The 17,022-nt window shown below is 27.2% G+C and overlaps 2 protein-coding genes across 4 annotated transcripts; one reads left to right on the forward strand and one right to left on the reverse strand.

The window, feature by feature from the left end:
- LOC137830460 (protein RADIALIS-like 2) lies at positions 1-1,855 on the forward strand. 2 transcript variants are annotated; one of them, XM_068637817.2, is made up of 3 exons: positions 1-101; positions 1,054-1,299; positions 1,572-1,855. In XM_068637817.2, the coding sequence occupies exons 2-3, from the start codon at positions 1,058-1,060 to the stop codon at positions 1,594-1,596; spliced, it is 267 nt and encodes an 88-aa protein (XP_068493918.1). In that variant the 5' UTR covers positions 1-101; positions 1,054-1,057; the 3' UTR covers positions 1,597-1,855. The 2 variants fall into 2 exon arrangements, with proteins under 2 accessions (XP_068493918.1, XP_068493917.1); XM_068637816.2 differs by lacking the exon at positions 1-101 and having other exon boundaries at positions 919-1,299; positions 1,572-1,824.
- Positions 1,856-2,418: 563 nt separating this feature from the next.
- On the reverse strand, positions 2,419-9,886 carry LOC137830458 (amino acid transporter AVT1C). 2 transcript variants are annotated; one of them, XM_068637814.2, is made up of 13 exons: positions 9,697-9,886; positions 9,016-9,216; positions 7,651-7,949; positions 6,991-7,205; positions 6,869-6,892; positions 6,251-6,431; positions 5,785-6,019; positions 5,040-5,175; positions 4,876-4,899; positions 4,432-4,573; positions 3,726-3,769; positions 3,575-3,637; positions 2,419-2,785 (listed from the first exon to the last, which is right to left on the reverse strand). In XM_068637814.2, the coding sequence occupies exons 2-13, from the start codon at positions 9,189-9,191 to the stop codon at positions 2,687-2,689; spliced, it is 1,638 nt and encodes a 545-aa protein (XP_068493915.1). In that variant the 5' UTR covers positions 9,192-9,216; positions 9,697-9,886; the 3' UTR covers positions 2,419-2,686. The 2 variants fall into 2 exon arrangements, with proteins under 2 accessions (XP_068493915.1, XP_068493916.1); XM_068637815.2 differs by lacking the exon at positions 9,697-9,886 and adding an exon at positions 9,336-9,581.
- Positions 9,887-17,022: the final 7,136 nt, after the last annotated feature.

Consider the following 17,022-nt stretch of genomic DNA (forward strand, 5'->3'; position numbering starts at 1 on the left):
GGCTTCGATCATCTAAATATGATATTTGAAATGAAATGAAATAAGTTTTTCTGAGAATTTTGACTATCTTCATTGCACTTATTTTTGGACAACAATATAAGGTGACTTTCTCATATCTTCCTCTTTGGTTTTTTTCAACTTTATTTGTTATTTGCTTTTTATATCTTGACTAAGAGTTTTAATTGCTGTATATGAAAGTTGTTTTACTTCAAAGTTTGTTTTTCAAGATTATACACATATTTTAAAAAATGACTACAATATGTTTGATAATATTATTGAAAGAAACAATATGCTGGGATAATATCAGATATGTGTTTTTTTTATTTAATTTGTAATAGGGTTGGAATATTTTGAATACTCTTATTTATTAATTTTTTTACTTGATAAACAATAACATTTAAAAAATCAAGTAAACAACTATCTATAGCTAATGATTACCAAAATCAAACTAAAATAGCAATGTTAAGCTTATTTCAATGGAATGTTCTTCTATTGTGTGACAACTTTGTTGTTTTTTTCAAGTCCTACATAATATACTTTCATTTACTTAAACATCATAGTGACATGCACAATTGCAAAAGAAATACCAATAATTAGTGTAATTGCAAAATTATCAATCATAGTTTTCTGTGGTGCACAAATAGAATAATTTCACAATAGCAGCAGCTGCAATGTCCTCAACCATGATTCAGAAAGACAGTTTAAACCTTTGAAGATACTTATTCTCTCATATTACTCTTCAACTTCTTGGTCCTGATCTATTCTGTGGTTCCTGATGAAACAAATCATTCAAATTCTGCTTTGTTTTGGCAAAGTTGCAAGAGAAGACAACTTGCACCTTGCATGGTCACACCCTCCATTTCTGCATATAAAAGGAGCATGCATAGTGCTTCCTTTCTGCACATATCATCAAGACTCTTCAACCTTTCTTAGTTAATGCCATCTCTCTGTTGAACTTGAGCACTACCATATACCAGTAGTTCACTAAATTCCACCACATTTGAATATCTATATATCTAGTTACCTTAACTAACTATCAGAAATGGCATCAAGCTCAATGTCAGCTACAGGATCATGGAGTGCTAAGGACAACAAGGCCTTTGAAAGGGCTCTAGCAGTTTATGACAAGGACACCCCTGACCGTTGGAACAATGTTGCCCTTGCTGTTGGTGGGAAAACCCCTGATGAAGTCAAAAGGCACTATGAGCTCCTCCTCCAAGACATTACTCAAATTGAATCAGGCCAAGTTCCATTCCCAAAGTACAAGAAAACTGTTGAGTCTGAGGAAGAGGAGAAAAGGTACAACATTTTTCAACATCATTTATGCAGTGTATATATTTGAATTCCCATAGGCATGCAGCTACTTAAACAAGTGCAATCTTCAATTCTCTTTAAATCCAATATCTTTAGATGTACTTAAAGCTCTTCTACATGTTCATGGTTCTCCCAAAAGTTCACAAGTTATTGTTGCAATAGTTAGTCATATATCTATCAACCCTGCAAATATTTCCCTTTTAACTTGCCTTATGAACTCAATTTTTGTGGTTAATTCTTGAAACTCTTATTTGCAGGCTGAAAAACCTGGAGCTGCAGTGACCAGCCAATAGGAATCAACAACAAATAACTTGTGATTTTCACCATCCACCTATTTTTCTAGAATCCTCATTGTGTAACCTATTGTTACATGCATACTGATATGTAGCACCATTGCCGAATAGTATTACTTTTACTTCATAAGAATCACATCCCATGATTCCATGTTGTACAATGTCTTGTCCTTGAGTTCAATCTGTTTAGAAGAATAAATGACTCTGTTGTAGTCCCCATCCATAATAAAATTTTAATTTAATGTTCTTATCGTTCTTCAAAGTCAAAATGTGTCGGTTATGTAGTCTCAAAGAACAAAGAAAAAAATCAAAATGTTGCATTACTCTCTAGTCTTCTTACCCTTATGGCAAATTATCCACCATCTCCTTTAACCTTCTGATAAAGATTCCTTTGAGTCCAGTTATTCTCAACCATTGTTCATTGATCAGGCCAACCCCATATCACGAAGTATTAGTACGTGAATATAAATTTGTTAGAGCATAACATATTTTATATTGAATCGTGTAATTATATAACCATAGCTAGTAAAAATCATATCATACTCAATATATAAACTAAAATGGTAGTTAAGAGCTTAAAAAGATAGAGTATGAAATTTCATTATCTTTTTTTCTTTTTGGGTAATCCAAAAAGGTTCTACATTGTTTATAACTAGATGTCAAAAGGAGTTTATATATACTTTTTTTTTCTCTTAATCCACTCACGTTTTTTAAGGATAAAATAGTTTTAAAGTAGACAATACTTCAAATACATTCTAAACAATATAAGAGGACTTGACTTCAGAACATTAACACTATCTGTGGAGAAAAATGCAGTCTAAACCAGCCTTTGACCATTTGAATCTTCCACTGTGATTCACTATGTCCATACAACAAACATGAGCAAAATTTCCTTTTACAGTGTGGAAGCAAAACCAGAATAATTAACCACAATTACAACATCAAAATGTGAAATCATCTTCTAATGAAAAATGACTGGACATTTGGGGCGAGAAATAAAAAAAAAGGATGTAGAATAACAAGTGCACTAGACCTTGGTTGCTACATGTCTCATTGTTTAGGATTTATGCTTCAAAACTTTATCCAAACAATTTCTCCATGATCTCAGAGAGGGCTGAGTATGATCCAAAACAGCATGATGCAAGACCTACTAGAATAATTGTAACACAAAGTACTACCTGTAGAATAAGGAGGAAAAGTTGAGTCACATTAGAGGTAATCATAAATAGACAACAAGCGAAAAAAGTTTTAAAAGATTTGGTCATGTAACAAAAATATCTCATGGTCTAGCATTGCTACATAATCAAAGTTGTACTGATATCAACACAGCATATTACAATTCAAATTTCCCTTTTCATTTCTTTATTTTCCAATTAGGTTTTATTGAATCAACATCTTCTATTTGAAAATCCTTGAGCAGTTCACATAAATATGATGAGACGATAAATGCTCCCACTTTGAGTAGTTCATGGAAAAGTTTTGCCATTCATCTCTATTGTTAAAAAACAGAATTGAACATAAAAGAGGTAGAAGAAATGAGAAAAACTGATTTCTTGATATATAATATTCCTCAGATTTAGTATACTTTGTAATTTTATATCAGAAGTTTAAATGGAAAAATTATGAAACTCTCAATTGAACATAACAGACAACAAACTATGACCAAATTAAAAGAAGACATCATGAATCTACACCTACAACTCTTTTTCTGAACATAAGAAAACTTTAACCAAACTTAAAAGCAAAATAGAACATTAGAAAAACATTAAATACTTTAATATAACATCTAAAAACAATCTCAATTGCCAACATATACAAACTAAATGTCTATAGTATAACACTACAAGGATGTTTTGTTTGTATTCTAGCCATTTGGCTGAGGAAAGCTATTCTCATTAAATAACAAAAATGTGATTGTATTTCTGTTTTCATTTAGCATTACTATTATGAAGAGGTAATCATCATACCTGAAAGCGTGAGGTTCTGCGACCCCTTATGCTTAGAAAACAAGCAGCAGGAAGAATCAATGACTGCATAAAAAGGTTGAACATATTAAAATGAATGTTATGGCTAGCAGTACCTCTTGGAGAGAAAAGAGAAGAACTTGAGGGCACTTACAACAAACATAGTGAGTAAAGATCCAGTTAATGACATCACCAAACCTGCAACAAAAGTATATGCAGTTCATAGTAAAACATAATCCAACTAGGCAATAGTAAAATAATTTGGCTAGTAGTACATGAGATTTTAACTAATATGGTTCCTTCTTCAACTATTTTGAAGTCATTGAATCCATTTCATACTTCGGTTTGAGAATCTCTCTCCTTCTACATTCCATTCCGAAGATTAATTAGGACCAATTCTGTTATGTTTTAATGTTCAGAATGAGCACTCTTTACTATTCATTTCCTTTCTTTTTTTATAAACATAAGTGGAACAAATCAGGGTCTCATAATGAGAACCATAGTATTTGGCAATTCTTTGCCTCATTCTTCAATGATAAAAAGGATTCTTTTCAATCAAATATAACTTTTCATTTGGAATCAAGACTCTTTTCCTGCACTTTTGATTACTTTTCATTTATTTTCTTCCATGTCTTCAACTTCCACAAGGCTAATAAATTTTGTAACTGGATAGTAACTGACCATAAAAAAGGATCAGGGATAGAACCCTTGGTTCAATAAATTTACATAAAATCAATCCTTACCATATTTCCTTCATATCTGTTTGATTTATGTACTAGTTCTTGAGTTAATTGACAAAATGTTGTTACACTTGGCTCTAAAACTGATAAAAGTATAAGGAAGGAAGAATAATAGCTTACCAAAAAAGGGAACTGAAAGACCAACAAGCAGTGTAGAAATTACTAGAGCTGTTCTAATGAGCTTCGAATATATGTTGAAGTTGGGATTGTTTGGTGGTATCAACTCCTCTAGACACATTGCTACTGGAGATAGACTCAATGCATATGTGGTGCTAATTAAGAAAAACATTTATCTTTATCTTCACAGTGTAGGTACATAGATTGAAATAAATTGATTCTATCTTACCTCTTTTTTCAAGAATAAAAGGGCAATGATTTGTTTCCAAAATTATCCAATCAATGTATGTATATATCATATGTATGTAATGAAAATTATTATCTTCTAAACTTGAGAAATATTTATATTTAAACATCCAATTGCTGTTAAGAACTTATATTAGTTGCTGAGCACACTATTTTGGTAAGCAAGAACAAATGTATTTATTTATATGGCACATATGAAGGATATTTGGTAAAAGGATTAACCACCTGCAAAATAAAATCACATTATACTAAGATTAGCAATTTTATCTGACTGATAGAATATCAATAATATGGTGAAATATATATATATATATATATATATAAAATGAAACATGGAAGAAGGTCAGAATCTAGAATGAGCATACCGTAGTCCACACAGCTATCTTGGCAGCTACTAAGTGTTGGGGCAAGTTAAGAGTGAATTGAGAGAGTGTTGCTTCTCCAAATGCTGAGTAACCCATAACAGCTACTGCACAATACATAGTTGTACAAATAACAAAACTGCATGGAAAAATAATTGCACATTGAATTAGACAAACACTTAAACATAAATTCTACAAAATTTGTTTTTTTTAGAAATTGAGACTTTTCTAGATACTTTAAGATCTTATTTTCTGTTTGCTCTGTCTTGTTAGTTTGAAATTAGTGATAAATCTTATTTTTGTGGAAGAGTTAGTCGTATGGTCAGTGGTTAAGTGAAAAGGAGTGTTGGTACTTATTTTGTGGAGATTTACATCTCTCTTTTGTGTATTAACCAAAGAGAATCCCTTTGTAACATATGAACTATTGCATTAAAAAGACTCTTAAGTTAGCCATTTCATACAGAGACATACATATATCTATCGATATCTATCTATCTATATATATTATGGATTACTTGTTAGCAAAATGTTGTTAACCAACACTTCTTCTTTTTTGCATACATGTGCTTCACTTACCAAAAACTAGCATTCTTATACAGAATTAAGGGATTGAATAGCCTAAGAATTAGATGGTATGGTTGGTTTAAGTTAGCTTTGATTTTGACCTTTAACTTCTCAATGTTTATAAGAGAGAATTTCTCTAGCTAAGAGTGTGAATAACTAATGTAGAAGTTTTTTATTTGTTTACCATACTAAGAGCACTCCAGGAAATTGATTCCGATTTCCCATGGCAGTGTAGAGGTTTGGAAACACAGCATGTCCTGCGTAGCAGTAACCATAGAGACCAATTGCAACAGGAAATGTTGCAAGATTGAATGTTGATGTGGTTGTTGTTCCTTTGGTATAATCAATAGCAGCTTTGTCTACGAAGCAAACCCAGATCAAGCATATAACCACTAGAAACGTTGCAATAACTCCACAAGCTGCAACAACATCTTAAAGGGTTACAATGGTGCTTCCAAATTTTCATTTCTAAACATTTCATGTGACAATTTACATCATAAGTTCACTAAAACCACTTTCAATAAGGGTACTTAAAATGATTGATTAATGTTGGTACTTGAATATATGTGCTGACATTGTTTATAAAAGCACTTTTGTTAACATTTGCTTGCAAAAGAAAAGGAAAGAAAGAGAAAGGATAAAGCTTGTACCTGAGACGTAACTGAGAATACGTAGATCACGAAGCCAAACAGTAGGAAGAAGAGCCACTGCTGTCAATATTGCAAACAAAATGTGTGCATTCACTTCAATTCCACCCAAACTAATGTGTGCATTTGGAAATAATGTAGATAAGTTGTCACTCTCTACGATTATGTACTCAATGCAACAAGCCTACATAAAATTAATAAACATTCAATTGATTAAGATATTCTCATCAAAATCTTAATTAGAGAAGGGAGAAAAATCAAATCAAACCAGAAGTTTTAAGTTACATGTAAACATTTATGCCTTTCTGTTTGGAAAAGTAAAGGAGGAAGTATCATTAATGTCTTTTCAATTTTGAGATTTTGTTGTGATTCAAGTTGGTGATGAAAAGTTACTAATGGATATATAAGCAAGGATAAGCTTGTTTAACTACAGAAAGGTTATAATGATTCATCTTTTGAATCATTTTAAGGGTCCAAATGTAAACACCTAAATAGTTCAGAAATCAAAGTGAGAATTTGTTCAAATAAGATTTTCTTTAGCTTTATATAATCCATATTTTCTTGACATGACAAATAACAACTGAGATTTCAAAAGCAAGAAAGAGTGAAGGAAGTACTTACATATAGTTCCATGTACAATATTATCTGCATGCAAAAAATATAGATTAAAAAGCAGTGGCTGGAGATTAGAGACTAATTAATGCTTTGAAATTAACCATTGATGAAAAAAATTTAAAACTCACAGAAATTATGATACGTCCAGTAGTTCCAAAAGCTGCTTGGCCAATGTCAGGGTATGTCTCAAGACCAGGTGCACTATCCAAGCAGTAACGCAGAAGCAAACCAGTATAGAAGGAAAAAAGTGCATACAATAACAATATAGAAAGACTAACCCATCCACCTTCTTTAACTGCATAAGCTGTTGAAAGGATTCCTATTCCACAAAGGGCATTTATGCCTGCAAAATCCAGAACAATTAAGCCAACACTTGGACTAATTCTTTTCAAGAGTACACATTCTAGCAAAATTTTAAAAGCCAAATATTTTAATTCAACAATTTTGTTATATCTACAAGCTACATCTACAATTTTTGTTATCTACAAGCTATATTGAGTACAAGCCAAACCTTAGAAAACATAAGCATAATATGCAGAGTAGTGCAGTATAGTTTTTGTCTCTCAGATTTAGTTTCAGAGAAATGCAACATCTTGAAACTAAATAATAATATACTCACATCTATAAACGTGTAGTTAAAACAGAACAAACAGAGTGTCAAGGTTTCCTAAGTCTTTGTATGAAGGAATGAAATCATGGGCAGTGTCTTCACTTAATATGGCTTCACCATAATTGCTTTCATTTTTTTTAATATTTTGCATTGAAGAAGCAGTTATCAGTATAGTTACCATTAAGCACAGCTTGTCCAAAAGTGCATTGGCCTGGTATGTGAACTTCATGAGAAACCTTGGAAGGGTCTTTCCTAATGGAAGACTTTCTAGATACTTGTGAAGGAAGCAAGGTATGATGCACTTTCTCCTCTTCTGTGGGTTGCAAGAGTGGTTTTTTCTCTTGTTGAAGTATTTCAAGAGTTTGCCTCCTTGTCAAAGATGAAGAAATAAAAGAACTTCCTAATCTTGATAGTGATGTGGTCCCCAGAAATCCAATATTTGGTGATGGTACACTACCATATAGATCAATGGATTGCCTGAAACATTATTAATTGCATCAAAATAAGTACTTCAACTTGAAGCATTTCAGATTCATTAAGCAAAATGCTAAAATGAGAGATGAAGAAACAGATATTCAACCAGCAAGGGTGATGAACAAAAGTCTGATTCTGTAATCACTTTTTATTACTTCTGAAAGTAAAATGATTAACACAAAACTGATTTGTTCAAAACAATGTTTTAAGTTTTGTCTCTCCTTGGTATACCAAAAGGGCTTTTGTTACAGAAGTTATTATTTTTTAAGGGTAGAAAATTGAAGCAATCTATTTCTAATAAGGTGTGTGTGCTTGCACTTTTGCCAAGGATAATGATATATGGAGAGACTCATAGTGCATACACCCATCAGCAATTGGCCAAAAAGAATAAGTGTTTTCTAGTCTTTTAAAAACACTTTGTTTGATAAAGAGAAAATTTTAGGGGAAAAGAAATAATAAAAAAGGGTTACACAGCTTTCATTTCTCTGTAAATATTCACTTTTAAACACAATAAAAGATTAATTTGGCTGATATATAGTCAATTACCACAAACATTTTGTGAAACACATAATCAATGTCAAAAAAACTATAATTGATTATCAAAAATCTATTGTGATATGTTTAATTGGATGACAAGGGGTTTTATTATTTTCTATACTTTTATACTACTTTTTTATTTTTCTCAAAACCAAAAACAAATCTTTTTTGCTATATTAGTTACTCATTTGTTTTCTTCCATTATTTTTTTCATTTTTCATCTATCTTAATTATCTCTCACTTTTTTTTTTCTTAGAATAATGTAATGCCATAACTATTTTCAGTAACTGTTTTTTTTTTTCACTCTAGAGCTAATAAACACCAGTGAGAAGCATAGACATTCTGAATTTTCATTCCAACATCTTACTTTTCTTCTTTTTCCAACCATTAATTAGTCAATATTCCTTGAAAGAAAAGCCTTGTTTTGGCCTTAAGAAATGAGAAATTAAAAAAGAAAAGTCAAATGAATAGCCTGAAACACACTCATTCATGGCAGATCAAAACACAGTGAGCACACACAGGTGAAGCTAACCTGTAACTTTGAGGCCATGCCATGCTGTAGCTGCTGGGTTTCCTCATTGAATTGTTTTCATTGGAATAATTCGAATAATCCGAATCGTTTCCATCATTCTCATCTTTATGCAGATCCTTCTCCATATCTTCATCACTGTCAATGAACATACCACTTTCCATACCAGAGTTCTTCATCTCCCTTCAATCTTCACAGCACTTTCTGTCATTTTTCCAACCAATAATATATTAATCAACTTATAGCAAAAAAAAAAAAACTCAACGACCCAGAATCAGAAAACACAAATCAAATCACAAAAGAAAGAAAGATCAAAACAAAACCTCTCCCAGAAGATAGCACATGCAGAAAGAGATATATTCTGAGGCTTCAGATTGGTTATCTCAGCCTAACTTTGTCCCAGTTGGTCAAACAAAACTCAGAAATAAGAAATGCAGAAAAACTTAACGTGGGTAGGACCCTAATAGGTTAAAATTTCATAACCTTCCTTATGAAGAAACGTGATCACATGTGACATGGATCCGAGTCAGACACAGATGTATATATGTGAAGCTAGCTAGGTTAGTTTTGTGAAGCAGAGTCATTATTGTGCATTCTTATCTGCACTTTCTTTAGTTTAATGTGAATAAAACAAACAATAGAGAACCAAATCACGCAAAAGGGTTTTCAGATCAATCAACAAACCTTTTGAATATGTTCTTCTTTTTATCTTCTTCTCCAATGTTCTTGCATTGGATCACTCTCTCTGCTTAATGCAAAAGCTTTTTGGTTCTCTGCAGTGTTGAATGTGAATGCTGATGCAGAAAAGCTTGCATTGTATGGTAGTTTTTTATAGCTCAAAATCTGGTGAAACATGGGAGAATAAGAATAGTATGCATTATTCCATGTCCATAGCTATTATGGATAGTGTTTGTGTTTTGCATGTGAGAAGCACGTGCACACATTTGTCCCATTGCATGTGACAAAATTCTTGAGAAATTATGCATGGACAAACTCATTTTGTTCTCATAACAAGTCAAAATAAAAAACTTCATTCATTTATTCTTATTATTATATTATTATTATTAAAAATATTAAATAACAAGAGTTTGTGTATTGTTTTTCAATTCGTTGTTGAAATTGATTTTTATCCTTAATTCAAATTTTAGATTTTTTAAAATTATAACAATAAAACTATTTAAATGAATCATTGTCACTTATCAAATAAATTTCCAACATTGTAGATTTGTTTGTTATTTATTAAAATAATGGATAAATTTGTTACAATAATTTTGGACTAGATACAACAAACAATAATATTTATTATACCAATAGGTAAAATAAATAAAAAAATGATTATTAAAATTATATTAAAATATGAAAAAGTATGTATAAAAATAAATTTGCAAAAATAAATATTTTTTATTAATTAATATTGTAATTATACAATTGAATTAGTTTATTCTAAATAGTTTGATTGTGGCTGTAAGAGTAAAAACAGTAAGAATGTGTGAAAAAAATTGTTAGATTTGAAAATTTATATACTATTTGAATTATTTTTTAGAGATAGAATTGTTAAAGGCAATTTATCAACAAAAATTTATTTATAATTAAAAAAAATATTTGTGCAATGATTATTTTCTTGACTCTTATAAAATTATTTGAGACAGTGAGTTATTCTAACATTAAAAAAAGTTGTGAATATATAGGAATAAATAAGCAAAGAAAAATTAAAGTCTCCTTCAATTTTTAATTAAATGTTCTGAGTTTTATTATTTAAATTTTATTAACTACACATCACAATTTTTTTTTGAAAATACATAATTAATTGGTGAAAGTGTGCATTATTTTTCTGATTTTATTAGTTGGAATTTGATGAAGTTTATGAATTTGAGAAGACATGTGTAGTAGTGTGGGGTGGACCCCACAACCAATCTAATGATTCTGGATTCTGACAAAAAGCATTGATGTTGCCACAAATTCTACACAATAATAATTAATTAAAATGTGTCAAATTATTCTTTTCTGCATTAATATATTTGGTTTGTCTGCATATTCAAAGGGGTAGGAATTTAATTTCATTAATTATATAATTAGATATAATTATTCTACATACTCAATATTGTCAGAACTATATGAGATTTTGAAAGTTGATAATTAAGTATTTATTAATAATTTAATATATTTTTTATTTTTTATTGTGGGTTTTGAAAGTTTATAAATTTATGTTAATATTAAATGAAGTATTCATTTAATCTTATACTTATTTATTTATTCATTTATTATTATTATTATCTCTTCAAGTTTCAAAATGATTTGAATTATTATAATTTATTACTACTTCAAATTTTAAATGATTTGAATGTTAGAGAATGTTTTATAGGTGAATTTATTGGTTATTGATATTTATTTGGTTGGAACTCTTCCTTAAAAAGTTCACTTGGAACAAAACTTACAATTTTTTATATATATTATCTAATCACACTTATTATAAAAACATTTAACATCTACTCCAAAATTTGTGTAAAATTTTATCCCAAATCCTTATCTTTTTATCTAAAAGTCATACTACTTAACAAATAGTTAGAGGAATATCATAATAGTGAATAATCTAAAATTATATATAATTTTTTTTCTAAAAAATGATAAAATCATGTAAAATAAAATTACCAATATATAACAATAACACATTCAAGAAAATATCCAAATTCAGTAAATTTTGGAACTTACTTAACGATATAATCAAATTAAATTATAAAGTTTATTAACTAACTCAAACTATTTGTTTATGATCGATAAATACAAAACATCAAGAAAACTCATTAAAATCATAATCATCGATCAATCAAACAAATAAGTTATTGAATATCAAATCTAAGAAAAAATTTGAACACGAAAATAAATTATGAAGTATGTTATAGTAAAAAAGAATTTCAAACAAATTAAAATAACCTTAAACTCTAAATCCTAAACATTAAAAAAAACATCAAATATTAATATCTTTTACCATGTGGTTACAAATTTCAGAATATAAATTTTAAAAAAGAAAATTTGACTTACGAATTGGATTTCCATATAAGACTTTTAAAAACTTATCAAAGTATTTTTTATTTTTTTTTTACTTTTGTGATATATAATATAGATTAAAAAAATGATATAGTGAAGAAATAAAAGAAGGAAAAGCATGCCTTCGATCTCATGTATTAGTCTTTAGTAATGGTGTTTTTGAATCTCATAAGAAAATAGTGTTAATACAATTAATTAATAGTTAAAGAAAATATTAAATATTAAACACAAAATATTTAATAACAGATAGAAAAATATTTATTGATAACGTTAGTTACATAAATTCATTTCTATTTATTTGACTTTTTTTCCGAAGAGTTATTTATCTTTAATTAATAACATGTTCTTTCGTAAAGAAAAAAAAATGATAAATATTAAGATTAATTATGTAAGAATTTTTCTTGATATGAGAATAAGGGTAGTTACCGAAATCTCCTTCGGCTATTTTTAAAATAGCAATTCAAATTATTAACAAATTTAATATTATTTACTAAATTAATTAATTTTTTAAAAGGTTCTGAATTACTACTTCTTTCTTTCTTTTTATATATATGTCGTTTCTAATTTCAAGAACGTATTTATTATTATTATTATTATTATTATTATTATTATATCCTTACATATTTTCTAATATGCATTTATCTCTTAGAGGAAAAACAAAAAAGTAAAATAAGAAACTACATAACTAGTTATTATAGTCAAGAAAAAATATTTAATTTATAATTCAAATTAAAAGACAATTAAAAAGATTGAAAGATAATAGTCCAAAAAGATTAAAAAAAAAAAACATGACCTATAAATAATATTAAATTATATATTTTTAGAAGAGATGTTAATAACAAGTTCAAACAAAAATATTATTAAAGTAGAAATCTTGTAATATCTTATATAATAACAATAAAAACAATAAAAAAAATCATTCAATAAAAACCAATTTTAGAGAATAAAAATAATTAATTATTATTGACTAAATTAAATATAGAAACTAAAAAAATTATTAGTTTATAAATTAGTTTCTATTATTTAGATTTTAAATTTAGTAACGAAATAATTAGATACCAATTTAAAAACTATTTATCAATAGAAACTACTTTAGAAACCAATAATTTTTTATCTTTAAAATATATTTAATTTAGTCAATATAACAATTAATTATTTTTATCTATAAAATTGATTTTTATTTAATTATTTTTTTTAGTATAACAATAATATTTTATATAAAACAATAAAATATTAGGAATGAGGTGGTATAATAAAACTTAAAAAATAAATTAAAATATTATATTGTTTAATGTAACAATCTGAAAATAACTTAATGATATAATATAAGATAAGATTCATATAGAGATAAAAGATTTTAAGAAAACATTTATTGATAAGATCGCATACTAAAATTTTTTTAATTGAATTGTTCCCTCTTTGGAATATTTAGTTCTATAAATAAGAAAGTTGTGAAGTAACAGAAGCAGAGTAACGAAGATGGCAGAAGAAAAATCAAAAGATGAATTGGTAAGAGAGAAGTTGAAGAAGTCTTATTTTCTAATCCTTTCACACCCCTACTCATCCTCCTTATGCCATGGTATACTCAATTTCTTTTTTTTTTATTTAAGAAAAATATTAAGAAATAAATTTTAAATTTAACTTAACTTTACAACATAGGTTGAAGATGATTAGTCGATTTTATAAAGTTGAATTAGATTTAAACTTCATTTCTTAATATGTATCAGAATCATTCTGAAGGTATTTTAGTTGAACAAGCGTGTGTTGATAAGTTGGCTAATTTATGATTTATTCATATAGAATCATTTCATTGGTATAATAGACTTCCATCTAGTATGTTCTTAGAATTCTTTATGAATATGTATAGTCTACCTATGTATCGTTTTTGTTAACATATGGGTTTTGGTCTAGTCTCCCCATATTTTTGTATTTTCTTTCTTTTTTTCATGTGATGACAGATGATTGTTATTACTTTAGATGTCAGCTTTGTTGAGATATCAAGTTGCATAGTGATGTCTAACATGAAAACTTTTTATTAAAAAAAATGTATTTTAGTAGAAGTTTATTGGATTAATCAGGTCACCTTCTATCGAACCAAACTATAAAAAAAATCATTAAATAAAAAATAATCTTAGAGTAAAAAAAAATCAGTTGTTATATTGACTAAATTAAATACTAGTTTAGAGACTAAAAAAATTAGATATCAATCTATAAACTATTTATCAATGATAAAAACTAATTTAGATACCAATATTTTTTTTTAATCTCTAAAATAGTATATAATTTAGTCGGTATAATAATTAATTAATTATTTTTTGTCTCTCTAAAATTTAATTTCTATTTAATAATATTTTAGTAGTAATTCATTATATAGTCTCATAGACAATCTATAAAGTTTGCATTCGCTTAATATAAGATGATTTTTTCTCTTAGTTAAATAATGATATTTCAACCTTAACTATTCCAATAAAAAGATATTTTGAAAAAGAGAAATTCATTTTAAATTTGTTGTTTGGTGATGTTGCAGATGATAAGAAGGGCAATAAAGGAGTTAAATGAGAAAAGTGGATGATTTACATCTTGTCTGTGATGAAAATAGGAGGTATATGCTTCTTATGTGAAGGGGACAAATAAATAATAACTCTAGGTAGGAGAGAAAGAGAAACTTGTAGTTTTTAGATAAAAATTGAAACTTGCAAATAATTCTATAAATCTTAAATCATGGAACTCATTAATACAATTCTTTCAATAATTTATGTTCAGGTATTTTTTTTTTATAATTTATTCATTTCAATAATTTATTTTAGACACTATATTTCTTTCTCTTGTTTTCTTCCATCATTTAATTTATGCATTTTGTCTTTTTTTTTTACTTTTTTTGTAAATCTTGAAAAAATAAAATCTTATTTAACTAATATCTTTATTTATATATATATATGTAATAATTTAGATATAAGATATAATAATTTAACATAACATTGTTGGAAATACCACGTTAAATAGCGATAAAAAATATTTTATAATATATAAGTGGATGAAAAATTTTATTTTATATATTAATTTTATAAAATTGAGTTAAATTTAAAGTTTATTACTTAATATGGTATCAAGTCATTTAAAGTTTATCCTAATAGATCATCCACTGTCAAGACGTTATCGTCATCCATAAATATGTAATCTCACATACAAGTTGACATACCTTACCTTATACACTCATTTAATGTCCATTTTCTAATAAATATGTTATAAAAGATGAAATATTAAAAGAAAGTACTATTTTTTTTTCTTTTATCAACAAAGTTCGTTTAAAAACGTTTTTATGCATAGTATAGTTATATTGTATGCTTGAAATTAAATTAAAAACATTTTGCCAAAGCTTTTTATAAAAAAAATAAAATTAAAAACACTTACTATTTTTTTCTTTTATCAACAAAGTTCATTAAAAACATTTTTATGCATAGTATAGTTATATTGTATGGTTGATTAAAATAAAAACAATCACGTGATTTTTTGGCTTTGCTCTTTTTTCAACCATTATGCTTGCTCTGGTTGGTCTCAAACTTTGATTAGTTTATGCCATTGTAATAGTAATTTATATTACAACAAAATTATTAAATAAAAATTGATTTTAAAAATAAAAATAATTCATTATTATATTAAATAAATTAGTTAACATTACAGAGACTAAAACAATTATTTAGTTTATATTATTAGTAAATAGTTTTAAATGAATATCTAAATAGTTACTAAAGTTTTTAACTTGGTAGTTAAAATGTCCGTAACTAATTTGATACTAATTTAGAAACTTATTTATCAATAATAAAAATTAATTTAGATATTAATTTTTTTAGTCTATAGAATAATATCTAATTCAGTCAATATAATAATTAATTATTTTTATTTTTAAAATTAATTTTTATTTAATGATTTTTTAGCAGTGAAATTTATATAAATTTATATTTAATTGATGATTTATTTCTTATTATGAAGATCTAATTAAGAGAAATAATTTGACTCTGATAGGAAAACTGTTTAGAAAATTCGAGTTCAAAATATAAAATTTTGTCTCGCAAGTTACCTTATTGTGTATGAATTTAGATATAGAATGATAAATATGAAAACTATATTAATGAATTATATTTTGAAAATACAAAATATGTTTCATAAATTCAAAGAGGGAGTGGTTGATAATGTGAAAATATTTGATGTGGTTCAGTTAAAGGTATGGTCTTGGCTAATTTATAAGTTGAAATATGCTATTTTCTCTTATTCTGATCGGTGTCTTGACTTTTTGGTTTTCACGAGGATGGTCTGATCTTCATGAGTTCTTTTGTTGGTAGGTCTGAGGTTTGGTAGGAGATCTATGTGTTGTTTGTTAGGAGATACATGTCTTTTTTTAGAGGTCAATGTTTTCTTTCTATATAAGAATTGAATTACTCTTAAAGTGATACACATTTATTTTATTTATTTTTTATTGTTGATAAAAAAAATTTAATTAAATTTTAAAATCATAATATTTTGAATATCATAATCTTATGTATGCCTATTAAAACAGAATAATAAAGAGGAATATATGCAAAGTTTCATCACATCACATGCACACCAGTTTTTAATACATTAATAAAGAGGAGACATAATTATAATGGTTTTTATGAGAGAGGTTACTTCTTTTCATATATGAGACTATTAATGTGAATCTATCATTCCATTAAAATAAATTGTTGATTTAAATTAAGATGAAATGTTAAAATTGAAAGTAATTCATCTTACTTACTTTTGTAACAAGTGGATCCCCACTCATTACTAAAATAAATTACATTTATTTTCTTATCTTTTTTTGTTACCACATTTTGAAAAAAAATAAAAACTTACTTAAGCTAAATTTTTGGATTAGCACAATTAAAACATTAACATCAATTACTGAATAAAAAATAATTTTTTTCTTAATTAAACTGATGTATTTGT

The sequence above is a fragment of the Phaseolus vulgaris genome, chromosome 7 (genome assembly GCF_051622355.1).
Source record: "Phaseolus vulgaris cultivar YP4 chromosome 7, ASM5162235v1, whole genome shotgun sequence".
NCBI lineage: Eukaryota > Viridiplantae > Streptophyta > Magnoliopsida > Fabales > Fabaceae > Phaseolus > Phaseolus vulgaris.